This window comes from Lissotriton helveticus, chromosome 4_1 (genome assembly GCF_964261635.1).
Source record: "Lissotriton helveticus chromosome 4_1, aLisHel1.1, whole genome shotgun sequence".
NCBI classification, from domain to species: Eukaryota; Metazoa; Chordata; class Amphibia; order Caudata; family Salamandridae; genus Lissotriton; species Lissotriton helveticus.
Window position 1 is genome coordinate 980,061,009 of NC_136063.1, and position 12,596 is coordinate 980,073,604.

The 12,596-nt window shown below is 47.6% G+C and overlaps 1 protein-coding gene across 1 annotated transcript in view; it reads right to left on the reverse strand.

The window, feature by feature from the left end:
- CIDEA (cell death inducing DFFA like effector a) overlaps positions 1-12,596 on the reverse strand; it is a 234,132-nt gene that overhangs the window by 192,245 nt on the left and 29,291 nt on the right. Inside the window, exon 2 of the mRNA XM_078687599.1 lies at positions 9,490-9,637. Coding sequence (XP_078543725.1) covers positions 9,490-9,637 — 148 coding nt within the window. The remainder of the gene's footprint in view (positions 1-9,489; positions 9,638-12,596) is intronic.

Genomic DNA, 12,596 nt, shown 5'->3' on the forward strand with positions numbered 1-12,596 from the left:
ACCGGCAAGGATAACTCAGCTGGATGAGGAAAGGCAATGGGCTGGAAGACTAATAGCCGCTGATACACCCCAAAGTGAGGAACTACATTTTCTAATTGCCTAAGCACTTGGTTTTCACTCTTTCTGGTACCATTGTAATACCTACCAGCATTATAATTAATCTATTAGACCCTAGGATCGTTGCTGCTGTGGTATCAGATTATGTCTCAGTCACTGTCCAACTAGTTCCTACCATAAAAAAGTATTCAGAAATCATAATAACACTAGTCTCTTCTGAGAAAAAGAGGGCACATCCTTGTAAGAGCAGTACTGGACTACACTAAAGTGGAAAAGGTAGATACAACTACTTTACATACAAACAAAAAGAAATATTAACAGACTGTATCTAATGTTGCTGCTTTTTCTCTTTCGTCAATGGCCTAGTACCCACTGAGAACGGCTGCATGTAGCCTAGACAACCTATTTTGTAAACTGAGTAGTGGCCATAAACCAAGAGTAATACAGCACCTACAAGAGAGCAAAGTTTAAACTCCAACAATTTCCATTACAAGACTAATTACATTTTAGATTAACACACTTACTGTGTAAAATGGAAAGTGTTATACCTACCTTTTGCTTTAAACACATTTTCAGGAGGAGCTTAGATACACTGAATAATTCTGTGACACAAAGCCTCCACTTTTTAGGTCTCGCCTAGCGCTGCGCACACGTGCTGCTTTAGGAGAGAGCCTCTTGGAATCACTTCAGACTTTTAAAAAACACGGCCTCCAGCTTGCAGGAGAGAGCAGCGGCAGCGCGCCATCTGTTTCCAATTAGCGCTGTTGCTTTCACTTTTGCAGCCGCGTGGCCCTTGCTTATTGTTTCCGCCTGCTTGTTGTTTGCCTGCCCCTGCTCGTTTCATTAAAACCAACGCTGGGCGTCTTGCGGCGTGGGCTTATCTTTAACAAACCTGCTTCAAGGCAGATTTCATTGCCATTGGAACATGGAGAATGAAGACTGGGAGTGAATCTTCGCTAATCCTACCAGTGTTCTGTCGGTTAGAACACAGGCACAGCAGACAGCATGAAACGTAAGGACAGGCCTGGTGGAAACTTCCGCTCTTTAAGCCATTTGATGCCTGTGCACGCTTTTGTTTCCCTGGCTCACATACCTACGGTGGCAGAGATGCCTCTGTTTGTTGCTGTTGCCACAGGCGCAGGGAAAGCCCAGTTTGGATCAAAACAAATACACTGAAAACTCTGCAGGCAGTGTAGTACAAAATGCATGCGTTACTGGGGATAGGAAACCACTACAAGGCCACTTGTTCATTATAATCCAGATAGGAAACCACTACAAGGCCACTTGTTCATGATAATCCAGATAAGCAAAAGTGCGCTCTGCTAGGTAACATGGTGTACAAATAGGGAATTAATTACTTGCGTAAAGTATTAAAGACTGATGGTTCTGTCTTCGTCCTTCCTATGCACGCATACATTCTGTACTTGCCACCCTACACACAATTCACCTTCTTTCCCACTCTGCCTCCTTTACATGTCAGACACGTCCCTCTGGAATCTTACCGGTTGGCTCGGACTCTAGCGTCTGCTGTCAGAGTAGGCTTAGTTACAGTGGTCGGTGGGTGGCCACATGGCCACAGCGTGCACTTTGACTAGCAGGGCACGGCCATACTGGCTAGTTGTCACTGAAAAGGAATGTGCCCCTATTGGCCGTTCATAATAATGCCCATCGCCCCCTCGGGGTGGGGTGCAGGAATATGGGAACCAAGCTTGTCGCTAATTAATGTGTTTTTTTTCCTTTGGTGTAGGGAAAACAACATTTGTCTGCATTTCATTTGGGGTGAAAGTATTTCCATCTTCCTAGTCAAAACACTTTTCGTTTAACTTTTCGGCGTTAAACACACAACACCTTAGTTAAATCTTTAACATGGAAGTTGATCCGAGCCTGTCGGAACAACAAACTAATAAACCAGTCTGAACCCCCACCCCCCAGGAGGTGAAGCCAGCCAGTGCGCAGAGCACCATGGGCCATTAGTGCGAAATGGTTCAGCCACTAGCGCAGCCGGAGACATTACAGCATAAACACAGCACTCTCTAATTGAGTGGACGCACGTGCTTGCAAACAAATCCTAATCAGGGCACTTCCCAGTGATTGGCCTGTGCGGTATTGTGGTTCACTGCTAGAAAACATTATCTGGCTCCTCTCTTTCTTTGGTAAACCGCTTCTTTCCGAGCTCACCCATTTTTTGGTCTGGCATAATCCTTTTGTTTTAAATAAATATATATGCACTATGCATGCTTACTTACAACGCCTTTCAGTGAGCCCTCTTCATCCATTGTTCTGCCAACGTTTCTCTCACTGTCTCTGCCCACTCACCACAGTTTGGGGACACAGCCCAGGGACTACTTTTGCAATGGGTGGCTTTACATAAGTAAGAATTATATATTTTAGATTATACACACTGCTTCTTCCATCTGTAACAATACGCATTATTGATCATGCGAGCCTCCCTTGCCCGGTCGTCTACTTTCAGTTTCGTTTCTCGCGCTTAGACCTATTTGACTTTGTCTTGATCGCCCTGGCTTGCTGCTTTTAACCTAACCACGATTCAACGACTGGCGACTCGGCCTCCTGCTACTCATCACCTGGTGCTAGGTCCCCATCTTATTTTCCAAATTGCAGCGGGCGTATCGAGTTTAGCCATTTTTACTAGGTCTCAGACTACCCTTCGGGGCGCACGACCTAAGATGGCCGCCAAGCCTGAGGGAGAGAAACGCAAGACCAGACCGGCAATGCGAGGAGGCTCCGTGCAATCAAATGTCATGGACAGGTACACCCTCGCCAAGGGCTCTCCGGGCGGGTCAACTAAATCCCCGGCCAATGTTGGAGAAGAATCCCCGATGGATGAAGATCTGTCGTTGAGGGACGTCATGGGCGCCATTGCCGGGATGAAGGCTGCACTGGGTCAACAGTATGATGCCCTGGCCCACAAGTTGGATACGGTCGCTGTCGAGGTTACCCTGATCAGGGCTGACCTTGCGAAAACCAATGAAAAGGTCAAATCCCTCGATCTAAAGACATCTAGTCTTGTTACTGACGTCTCCGATTTACAGGCAGAGGTCGGTAACCTGCGAGCCGCCCGTGACTATCTCACTCGACGCCTGAACGATTTTGAGGGCCGTGCACGACGGAACAACGTCCGTCTGGTCGGTGTCCCGGAAACATCGGAAGCATCCTCGGTGGACCTGCTGGGGGAGGATCTGGTCCTGAATCATCTAGCACCCAAGGGCCTTAGCAATTTTTTTGCTGTAGAGCGTGCACACAGGATCCCGGGTGGCCCGCCTAAGCAGGAGGCCACTCCGCGACCCATCATTGCTCGGATCTTTAGCTTTCGGGACAGGGATGCGATCCTGCAAGCGTCACGCCTATCTGGTCCAACGGCTTATGAGAACACTACAGTTAGCTTCTACCCGGACTTCACCCAGCAGGTTCAGAAACAACGACTTGGATTCCAGGGGGTGAAAAAGAGACTAAGGAAAAGAGACATGAAATATGCCATGCTTTTCCCGGCCCGGCTACGTGTGGTGTACAATGAACGAGCATTTTTCTTTGATCATCCAGGGGCGGCAAATGACTGGCTGGACACGCTGCCTCCGGGGCCAGATCATTCTGAACACTCTGGACACTCCGGTGGAGCGGAGGGAGGCCCGGTGGAGCAGGAATAGGGGGCGGAATCGGCTCCCGGTCCATCGTATTGACTTTCAGCTGTAGTTTGGTGCTATACCACTATTGCTTGCTAACATGCTATCTTATTGGGGTGTGGGCGGGGGGGTGGGTGAGTCTTCCTCCTCTGGGGTTCTTTTCGTAGAATAGTTGTATGATAGGGCGACAGGCACACTGCAAGTTGGGGTGGCTTTTGAGTCTTACGCAGGGGTGCGGGGTGGGGGGGGTGTTGTACGGGGTCTTTTGGGGGGGTTGCAGTTCATGTTTCATTGTTTTCTTCAAGGCATAGTATCGATGATCTCCTGCTGTATAGTGTCGCATCTGGTGTGGGGTGGGGATGGGGTTGATCTTTGGGATGGGGGTAGGGGACTTAATTTACTGTGTTGGAACGTTAATGGGTTGGGGGATAGGATCAAGCGGGGCGTGGTGTTGCAGCTGTTGCGACGTTTGTCCCCTGTTGTGGTTCTGCTTCAGGAGACGCACTTGCTTGGCAATACGTGCCATGCCATGAATAGGCGTAGCTATCGTCTCTTGGCGCACTCAGGTTTCACTTCTGGCTCCAGGGGAGTGGGCATTCTGGTTCGGAGCTCCCTCCCTCTTGCTGTTGACGAAATCATCCTTGATGATAGGGGACGGTACGCCGCCATTGTGGGGTGCTGGGAGGGGAGGGTCATTACCCTGCTCTCCGTATATGTACCGCCGGGTCTCCAGACTACTACTTATGCAGATCTGGGAAGAGTGATCTTGGGAGTCCCCGAGGGTCTGCTTGTAGTGGGCGGGGATTTCAACTCTGTAGTTTCGGGGATGTGTGATCGCTACCCTCCCCGGGAAATTGCGAAGTCACAATCCTGGTTGGGGGACTTCCTGGAGGCTCTAGGGCTCACCGACTGCTGGCGCCTGCTTCATCCTGGGCAATTGCAATATACCTTTCACTCTGGGGTCCACGGCAGTCTTTCGAGACTTGATTATGTGCTGATGCCCTCCTCCCAGGCCTCCTCCGTAAGGGAGGTGAAACATCTAGCTAGGGGCATCTCGGACCATTCCCCACTTTGGTTGGTAGTGGACGCTTACTTGGGGTCGGAGGGTAGAGTGGCCCCGATAAACCCCTGGTATCTCCGCGATCCCAAGGTCAGGGCGGAACTAATTAAAACGATTGATCAATACTTTGCTGAAAATGTGGGTTCTGTGTCCTCCTCTGTCACATTATGGGAACCGTACAAAACGGTCATTCGGGGCCAGGCCCTCTCCTTGATTGGCAATGTTAACCACTTGGATGCTAAGCCTATTTGTTGATTCCCATGGAATTTCCATTGAAACCAATGGAAACTCCATGACGAGCTGGGCTCGTCATGAGCGTCGAAGGGGTTAAGAGACGTCGGCGGGAGGAGGTTGTCCGTCTTGAAAATGACATCACCGTTCTTGAAGGGGAATTGGAGTCCGAGGTCACCCCGGAGAGGCTGCACCTTTTGGGTCTAAAACAACTCGAGTATAGGGCGATGGTGACTGATGCGGCGAAGGAGATGAGCAGAGAACAGCAGGGACGTTTGTATGATGTGGGGGATAAGGCGGGGAAATTGCTTGCTTGGCTGGATAAGAGGGAATGTGCGCGTCGAGTGGTCCCTGTGATTGTGGATGTGAATGGCGTGAGTATCACCGACCCTGCTGATATTGTTGAATGTTTCGCTGACTATTTCCAGGAAGTGTACTCCCCGGTATCTGATCGACCTGAGCAGGACTCCCACTTGCTCCTGCGCGATATCTCGCTGCCACGTTTGTCCGACCCTGAAAGGGTTCTCCTAGAGGCTCCGCCTGCGGTTGATGAGGTCGCGACTGCCATCCGCTCGGTTCGCTCGGGGAAGGCCTCGGGCCCTAATGGGCTCCCCATAGAGCTTTACAAGCTCCGTCCGGATGTGATGGCACCGTATCTACGGTCGATGTTTTTAGAATCGCTGGAGGCAGGCTCTCTCCCTCCTGATCAAAGATTGGCTTCCATAGTGGTGATTCACAAGGACGGCAAGCCACGTGACCGCTGCGCCTCCTTTAGGCCCATATCATTGATTAACGCTGAACCGAAGATCCTGGCCAAAGTGCTTGCCAACCGCTTGGTCACTGTCATAGGCGATCTGGTTCATCCGGACCAATCGCAACACGGCACTGAATCTCAGGCGCTTGCATGGAGTCCTTGCGCGGGCGGCAACTCTGCGTGAACCGGCCATCTTGGCGTCACTGGACGCGCACCATGGCGTTTGATACGCTGGAGTGGCCATATCTTTGGGCGGTTCTCTCTAGATTCGGCTTTGGCCCTACCTTCATTGACTGGGTGAAACTGCTATACACCGACCCCTTGGCCCAAGTGGTGGTAAACGGTCGTGTCTCGGCCTCCTTTGTTCTCGGTAGGGGAACGCGCCAGGGTTGCCCTTTGTCTCCTCTCTTGTTTGCCCTTGCTTTGGAGCCATTGGCGGCATGGCTGAGATGGGAACCGTCCTTGAAGGGCATTAGATGGACTCCGGAGTTTGAAGATCGGATATCCTTATACGCTGACGATATACTCCTGTATCTTACGTCGCCTCGGAAATCGTTGATTGTCCTTTTTAACGTCTTGACTTCTTTCCGTAAAAATTCCGGTCTTGTCATCAACTGGTCGAAGTCTTGCATCTATGTTCTCTACGGCGAGGTTCCTCTCTTGCCTCGTGGATGTCCTATCTCGGTTGTGCGGGAGGGATTCAAGTACTTGGGGATTTTTATCACCTTGGACCCTGTGCTTCGTTATGAACGCAATTTGTTGCCCCCTCTCCAGCGCCTACGTGCGGATGTGACTGCGTGGGGTAGGCTCCCTCTCCCTCCTCTGGGACGGGCGGCGTTGTTTAAGATGATGTCGCTCCCCCGGTTCCTTTATGCGCTGCAAAATACACTTGATATTGTGCCTGCCCGCTACTTCTGTGAGATTGAAAGTCTACAGAGACAATTGATATGGGGGGGCCGTTCTCGTATCGCTCTTACGAAGCTGACGCTCCCGTGGTATGACGGGGGTATCGCGCTCCCGGACATCCGCCGCTACTATTGGGCCTCTCAGTTGGGGGCCATCAACCACTGCACTTACGGTCCCTTGCCGAGCCCGGCGTTTGAGATGGATAGATGGCTGCTGCCCGGTGGAGACTACAACAGGGCTCTGTAAGCGAGATCTGCTGGCAAATCTCTCACGGTCTCACTGGGACAGCAGTGCAGGTGTGGTATCGCGCGACAGTGGCGCTGGGCTGATAAGCCGACTCGTGCTACCCCGCTTTATGCGTCGGAAAAACTTGAATCCCTCTGGAAGTCGAAGGGCTTCGATAAGTGGGATGTGATCGGTATCAGCAGGGTGAATGATGTGTGGATCAAGGGTAGAATCAAGACGTTTGAGGAGCTGAAAGTTGAGTATGAGTTGACTGATAGAGAATCCTTTCGATATGCGAAAATCCGATATGCGGTTTTGTCGGTCTTTCCCCTGGGCTCAGATATTCCGGAGGCGTCCCCGCTTGAAGATCGGATACTGGACGGGCATGTCCCTGATAGTACGATCTCGCTCATTTACAAAAAGTTGATCAATGCCAGAACCGACCTACTGAGTAACCTTCGAGAGGTATGGACTAGTGATGGTCTGGAACTCGATGACGAGGATTGGCAGGCTGCGATCTCTTCCCCGAAGGAGGTGGCTATCCCGGCACGCCTCCGGTTTGTCCAGCTCAAAATTCTTCATAGGGTATACGTGACTGGTCCCCGTCTGGTGCGCATGGGATTCTCTGTGGATGGCCTGTGCAGGCGTGGCTGTGGTTTGGTAGGCACGTTTCTCCATATCCTTTGGGAATGTCCTGCTGTGATGCGCTATTGGGCTCACGTGCATGAAGTTATGAGTGAGGTCACGGGTGTGCAATCGATGCCTGAGGCGAGACGGTGTCTGTTGAATGTCTGGGAGCCGAATGATTATGACCTGGCACAGCTTCGATGGGTGACCTTGGGTAATATGATTGCCAAGAGAGACATTGCTCAATTGTGGGGTGCCCAGAGGTCGCCGACAGTTCTGGTGTGGCAACAAAACATGGATTGGTGCATGTTTAGGGAAAAGACAGTGTATGTTTCCCGTGGCATGCCCCGCAAATGGGGGAAAATCTGGAATCAATGGAACGCATACCGTGGTGATATATGTACCCCCCCATTCAGAATTGGTCACTGACCTGTCATCCTCCCAGCCTGATGTTTCCTTCACGGGAATCTAGATATTTTGCTTTTTCCTGGTCTCCTCCCCCCTCCCCAATCTCATCACATACTTCTGACATCTGATTTGAAAATGTACCCCCCCCCAGCGCCAAAATGACACATTTGTAATGTACTGCCTTGTTTTCTGTTTTCTTTTTTATGTTTTCTGTTATTTGAATTCAATAAAAAGATTAAAAAAAAAAAAAACAATACGCATTATCTGTGGTGCAGCTTTGGAGCGAGTGCATAATCAGAGATACATCCTTTGATACTGGGTCTGAGGCTTGGCTTTGGCTCAACATCCTGTGATTCTGGGCAAATCACTTAACCTCACATGTCTAAAAAGGAATCTGACCTTGGAGCTCAGGTAAAGCGCTCAAATACCTTTGATTTGAGCTTGCTGTATATTAAAATTGCAAAAACAGAAAATGGAAGGGAGGGGTTCCAGTCTTTCACACCATGAGGTAACTTCCTGCACCTTTGCATATACACATAACGAATAGCCTGTCCCGCTTGGAACATGGCATTTTATTATTGTATTTATATACTACCCTTGTAAGCCATTTTAGCACCTTAAAATTAGGTTTCACATATAGGGCATTGTGTAAGGCTGAATAATTTTGCAGTTTGATGGCCAGTCTCAAACTTTATCACTTACTAGGGATACACAAATACTTGAGAAATTGCTTAGAAAAGATGCAGCATGGTGTACCATCAATTAAACGAGGCTGAAAAAAACACCCACCCTGTAACCCAGCACAATGTGAAATTTTTCTCTTTAAGATTGATTTCTACAGTAGCTGCAGACGTATCTCATTTTATGAACAGATCAAGTATTCTGCATTGTGTTGTAGGAGAATTTGTTTTAGACATCAGAGGTTCACAGTGAATGATTATTTTTTTAATGTGTATCCTGTCACTGCCTGGTTTTCATTTACCAGGACTAGGTAGCGGCTTTCTTCTCTTAAAACGATGCGTCATGCATTATCACAAGTAGAACACCAGCCCCCCTTCCCCGCCAGTAACTGTCTGGCTTCGAGTTAAATGCTTTAACTTGAGCTGTTCACTGAATCAATTAATAAACATTAAGGAAGGTGTTCTAATAATGTTACAAAAATCACAAGCATCATTCCATCAATCAATCACAAGTTCAGACTAACCGTTTTACAGAAATAACACTTTAAATAAATACTTCTCAATGCAGTGCTATAATGTGCCTACTAGTGTCAAAACTTTCTTGTTAAAGAACAGTAGATGTTGGAGCACCCAAGATAATGTGCTGCATGGCTAAAAACTTATAAGGCCTCAAAGGCGAGACCTATTGGTTATGCTAATGCTTGTTAAATATACCTCCAGAGTTTCTGGGATTTAAACCCACTATAACATAGCTGCCTCTACCAACCGTCTCTTGGACACAGACACAAATGGCACTTTAATACAATGAGGCTGGCCCTCTAGAGAACAGGGATGGCCTATGTAAATCTGCACCAAACTGGTTTGACTACCACAAATGTGGTGCATTCGTTTATTCTGTACCTTGTTAAGGAGTTCCTTAAGGCTACCTGCCACAATTCCCTTACGATTGCTGCCATCATGGTTAGATACTCGATACGGTCGCTGTGGAGAAGGGAGCTCTGGAAACAAAACTCGTTTGGTCAGCGATGAGCCCACCGAGGCAACTGATCTACAAAAAGAAAGTAAACAATGAATCAATTTCTTTATGTCCTATATGATAGGACTTGCAATCACATGTGCCCTTTGGATGCTTATGGCTGGTTTTAAACAGTGTGTGCATCTCACTCCCAACCTGGATAAGAATCTCAGGAGGTGTTTGGTGGGTGGAATTCTCTACTACTCATATGTGAACTAGAGATATCTATGGCTGAGTTTAAGTAGTTATACTTAGATACCAATGGATTGTTTCATAACCATGTATGGGTAAGGTCCAAGGAAACCACCACATGCAGCAAGTTTGTCGGTACACTGTTATATCAGCCATGTGACATCAGCAAAGCCAAAAGAAGAAAGCTAGTTACTCACCTATGTAATTTAGTGCTTAATGTAGAGCGAATAGCACAGCTTCACGGCTGGTAGGCAAAAAAGAACCAAAGCTACAATTAGTGAAGCCGAAATCCAGATGCCTTTTAAACCCTAGGCCATCGATAAGATACCCACTGCTGATGCACCCTGTGTATCTAACCACCAGTATAATTATCAAATCATAATTTATTGGTAGGATAAACCTGCCATATACTGGAAATACAAACAATCGTGTTACAACATTATAAAAAGTATAACATTTATTCATGGTGCATCCATTAAGCACCTAAAAAGGGAAAAGCAACACTGTAGCTTCACACTATGGGGACTTAATGCAGAGAGAGGAGGATGGCTAGTGTTACTCACAGAAGATATACCAATGATGAAATTAGTTGTTTTAATGAGACTGTCCAATGAATTTACCAAGAGTAAAATATGTATTTAAAAAGCTCCTCTTTCTATTAAAAGCTGCTACTAAATCCATACTTTACATGGGCATATTTCAAATGTAATGAAAAAAATATTTATTTGAAATATGCCATGGCATGAAACCAGGCCTTCTGGTACCTTAACATCTATCATAAATTCTTGCATTCTAAGTTCCTCGGCTAGTGACCACTACAGTATGTCCCTCTACCAAAAGACTATTGTAGGGCCCCCAGGACAAACCTAGCAAACTGCTATCGCTTCTGTGCCAGAACCATCCCCAATGTAGGAGGAATTCTCACATCCATAAGTCTAGACATGATCCACAAGGGATACACTCGGAACACTGTGGCCTCAGCCACACATGCTCCAACTTCGCAAGCGCTACCGCGCTCGCCTTAACCACACATATGCGTGGTTAAGACAGTGTGTTGTCTAGCTGGCAGAAGTAGGAAGGATCGGGAGAGGACTCAACACTAGGAGGTAAGTGGGACAAAGGCTGGGTTTTGGAGGAGGTTAGTTTGAATAGTTTTGGAGGGGGAAAAGGTGGGGGGGGTCGGGTCATTTTTTTTTAGGAGGGAGGGGGCAGTGGGGGCTTGGGAAGATTTTTGGGGCTCAGGGCGGGGATCGTAATACTTTTTGGGGCTTAGGGGGGAGGGTAGTTTTTAGGGCTTGTGCGGGTTGGGGGGAGTGTTTATGGCTTAGGGGAGGTTGGGATACAAAGGTTGTCTAACTCCTTTTAGATCGAACTTGGGATGCATAATGTTTTTTGTTAGTGATACAAGCCATCTCAGTCACTGAAATTCTTCCCACGATGGACAGCGGAAGGATATTCCAAAACAGCACTGAAGAGCTAAGACCTAGAGAACTCTTCCCATATTGTGAGCATACTAATCTTCAGAGATCTTAACCTATTACTTTCCCATTGCAACACTGTGCCCAGAAATTTCACTTATGCAAGTTTATGTCAAAATAGGGGGCTAGCATTATGTATCAACCTTTTATTCACCACTTCAGAGCAGCAACCTTAAAAGCTCTAAAGTAGAACGCAACATGAACTCATAATGTTTATGTTTATTCATTTGTTGGGCGTACAAATCATCCCGGGGGAAATCTCTAGGCGCCTTTGCAGCAGGGAGAGTCACGCTGTTCGAAGTGAGATTATCGAGTAAATAACCATGTTTTCAGAAGTTTTTTCAAAATATTAAAGTCAGGGCATGCTCGAATAGATTGGGGTAGCTGATTCCAGTGATGGTGGGCTAAGAATGAGAAGGAGCGGTTCCCGAACCTAGTCGTTCGAATGCGTTTGGGGCGTAAAAGTGATAGGTCACTGGATGGGAGCTGACGGGCCAGGATGTATGGCTGAAGTTTGTACCGGAGGTAGAGTGGGCCATTTCCATGAAGGGCCTTACAGACCAAATAAAGAAGTTTAAAAAGGGCGCACTTTTTGATCGGAAGCCAGTGGAGGGAGCGGAGAGAGGGCTCCAAAGGAGAGTGGGGTGAAGGTTCAGGACTAAATGTGCAGCAGAGTTCTGCACCACATGAAACCTAGCTAAGAGGCTTTCATTGACTCCCACCAATCGGGCATTGCCGTAATCAAGGCGACTCATTATCAGGGCCTGAACCAGGGTTTTCCTGGCCTGTAGAGGGGTCCATTTGTAGACCTTCTTGGGCATTAGCATGAGGCCAAAACAGGTTCCAGAGACGGTTTTGACGTGGTCACTCACAGAAAGATTTCGTCAATAAGAACTCCTAGGTTCTTTACATATTTTTTAGGACTAGATGGAGGGCCCAGCTCTGATGGCCACCAGTCGGCTGACCAAGCTGAATGTGCTTTCCCCGACAGTGCAGGGTATATTAAATATTAGTTCAGAAGATCGTTGGGAAGGGGCGGGGATATCATGAGAACAGGATGTTCTTGCGCAGTAATTATTATTATGTTTTGTTTCTTTTTTTTTTATTGATTTTCAAGATTAATACAGTACAAATCAAAGGAAACAGCAAAAGCAATTGTGTGTATAGTTGCCATATGTACGACATTACATGAGACAGAACGATTGCCTGGATCAACAGAGTAGCGGACCCAGCGATGCCCGCCATATTATGCAGAGACATTATTCCTTTACAAGTAAACATACAGACTTAACGGTGTTTAATCTGACAGTAGTATACAATGC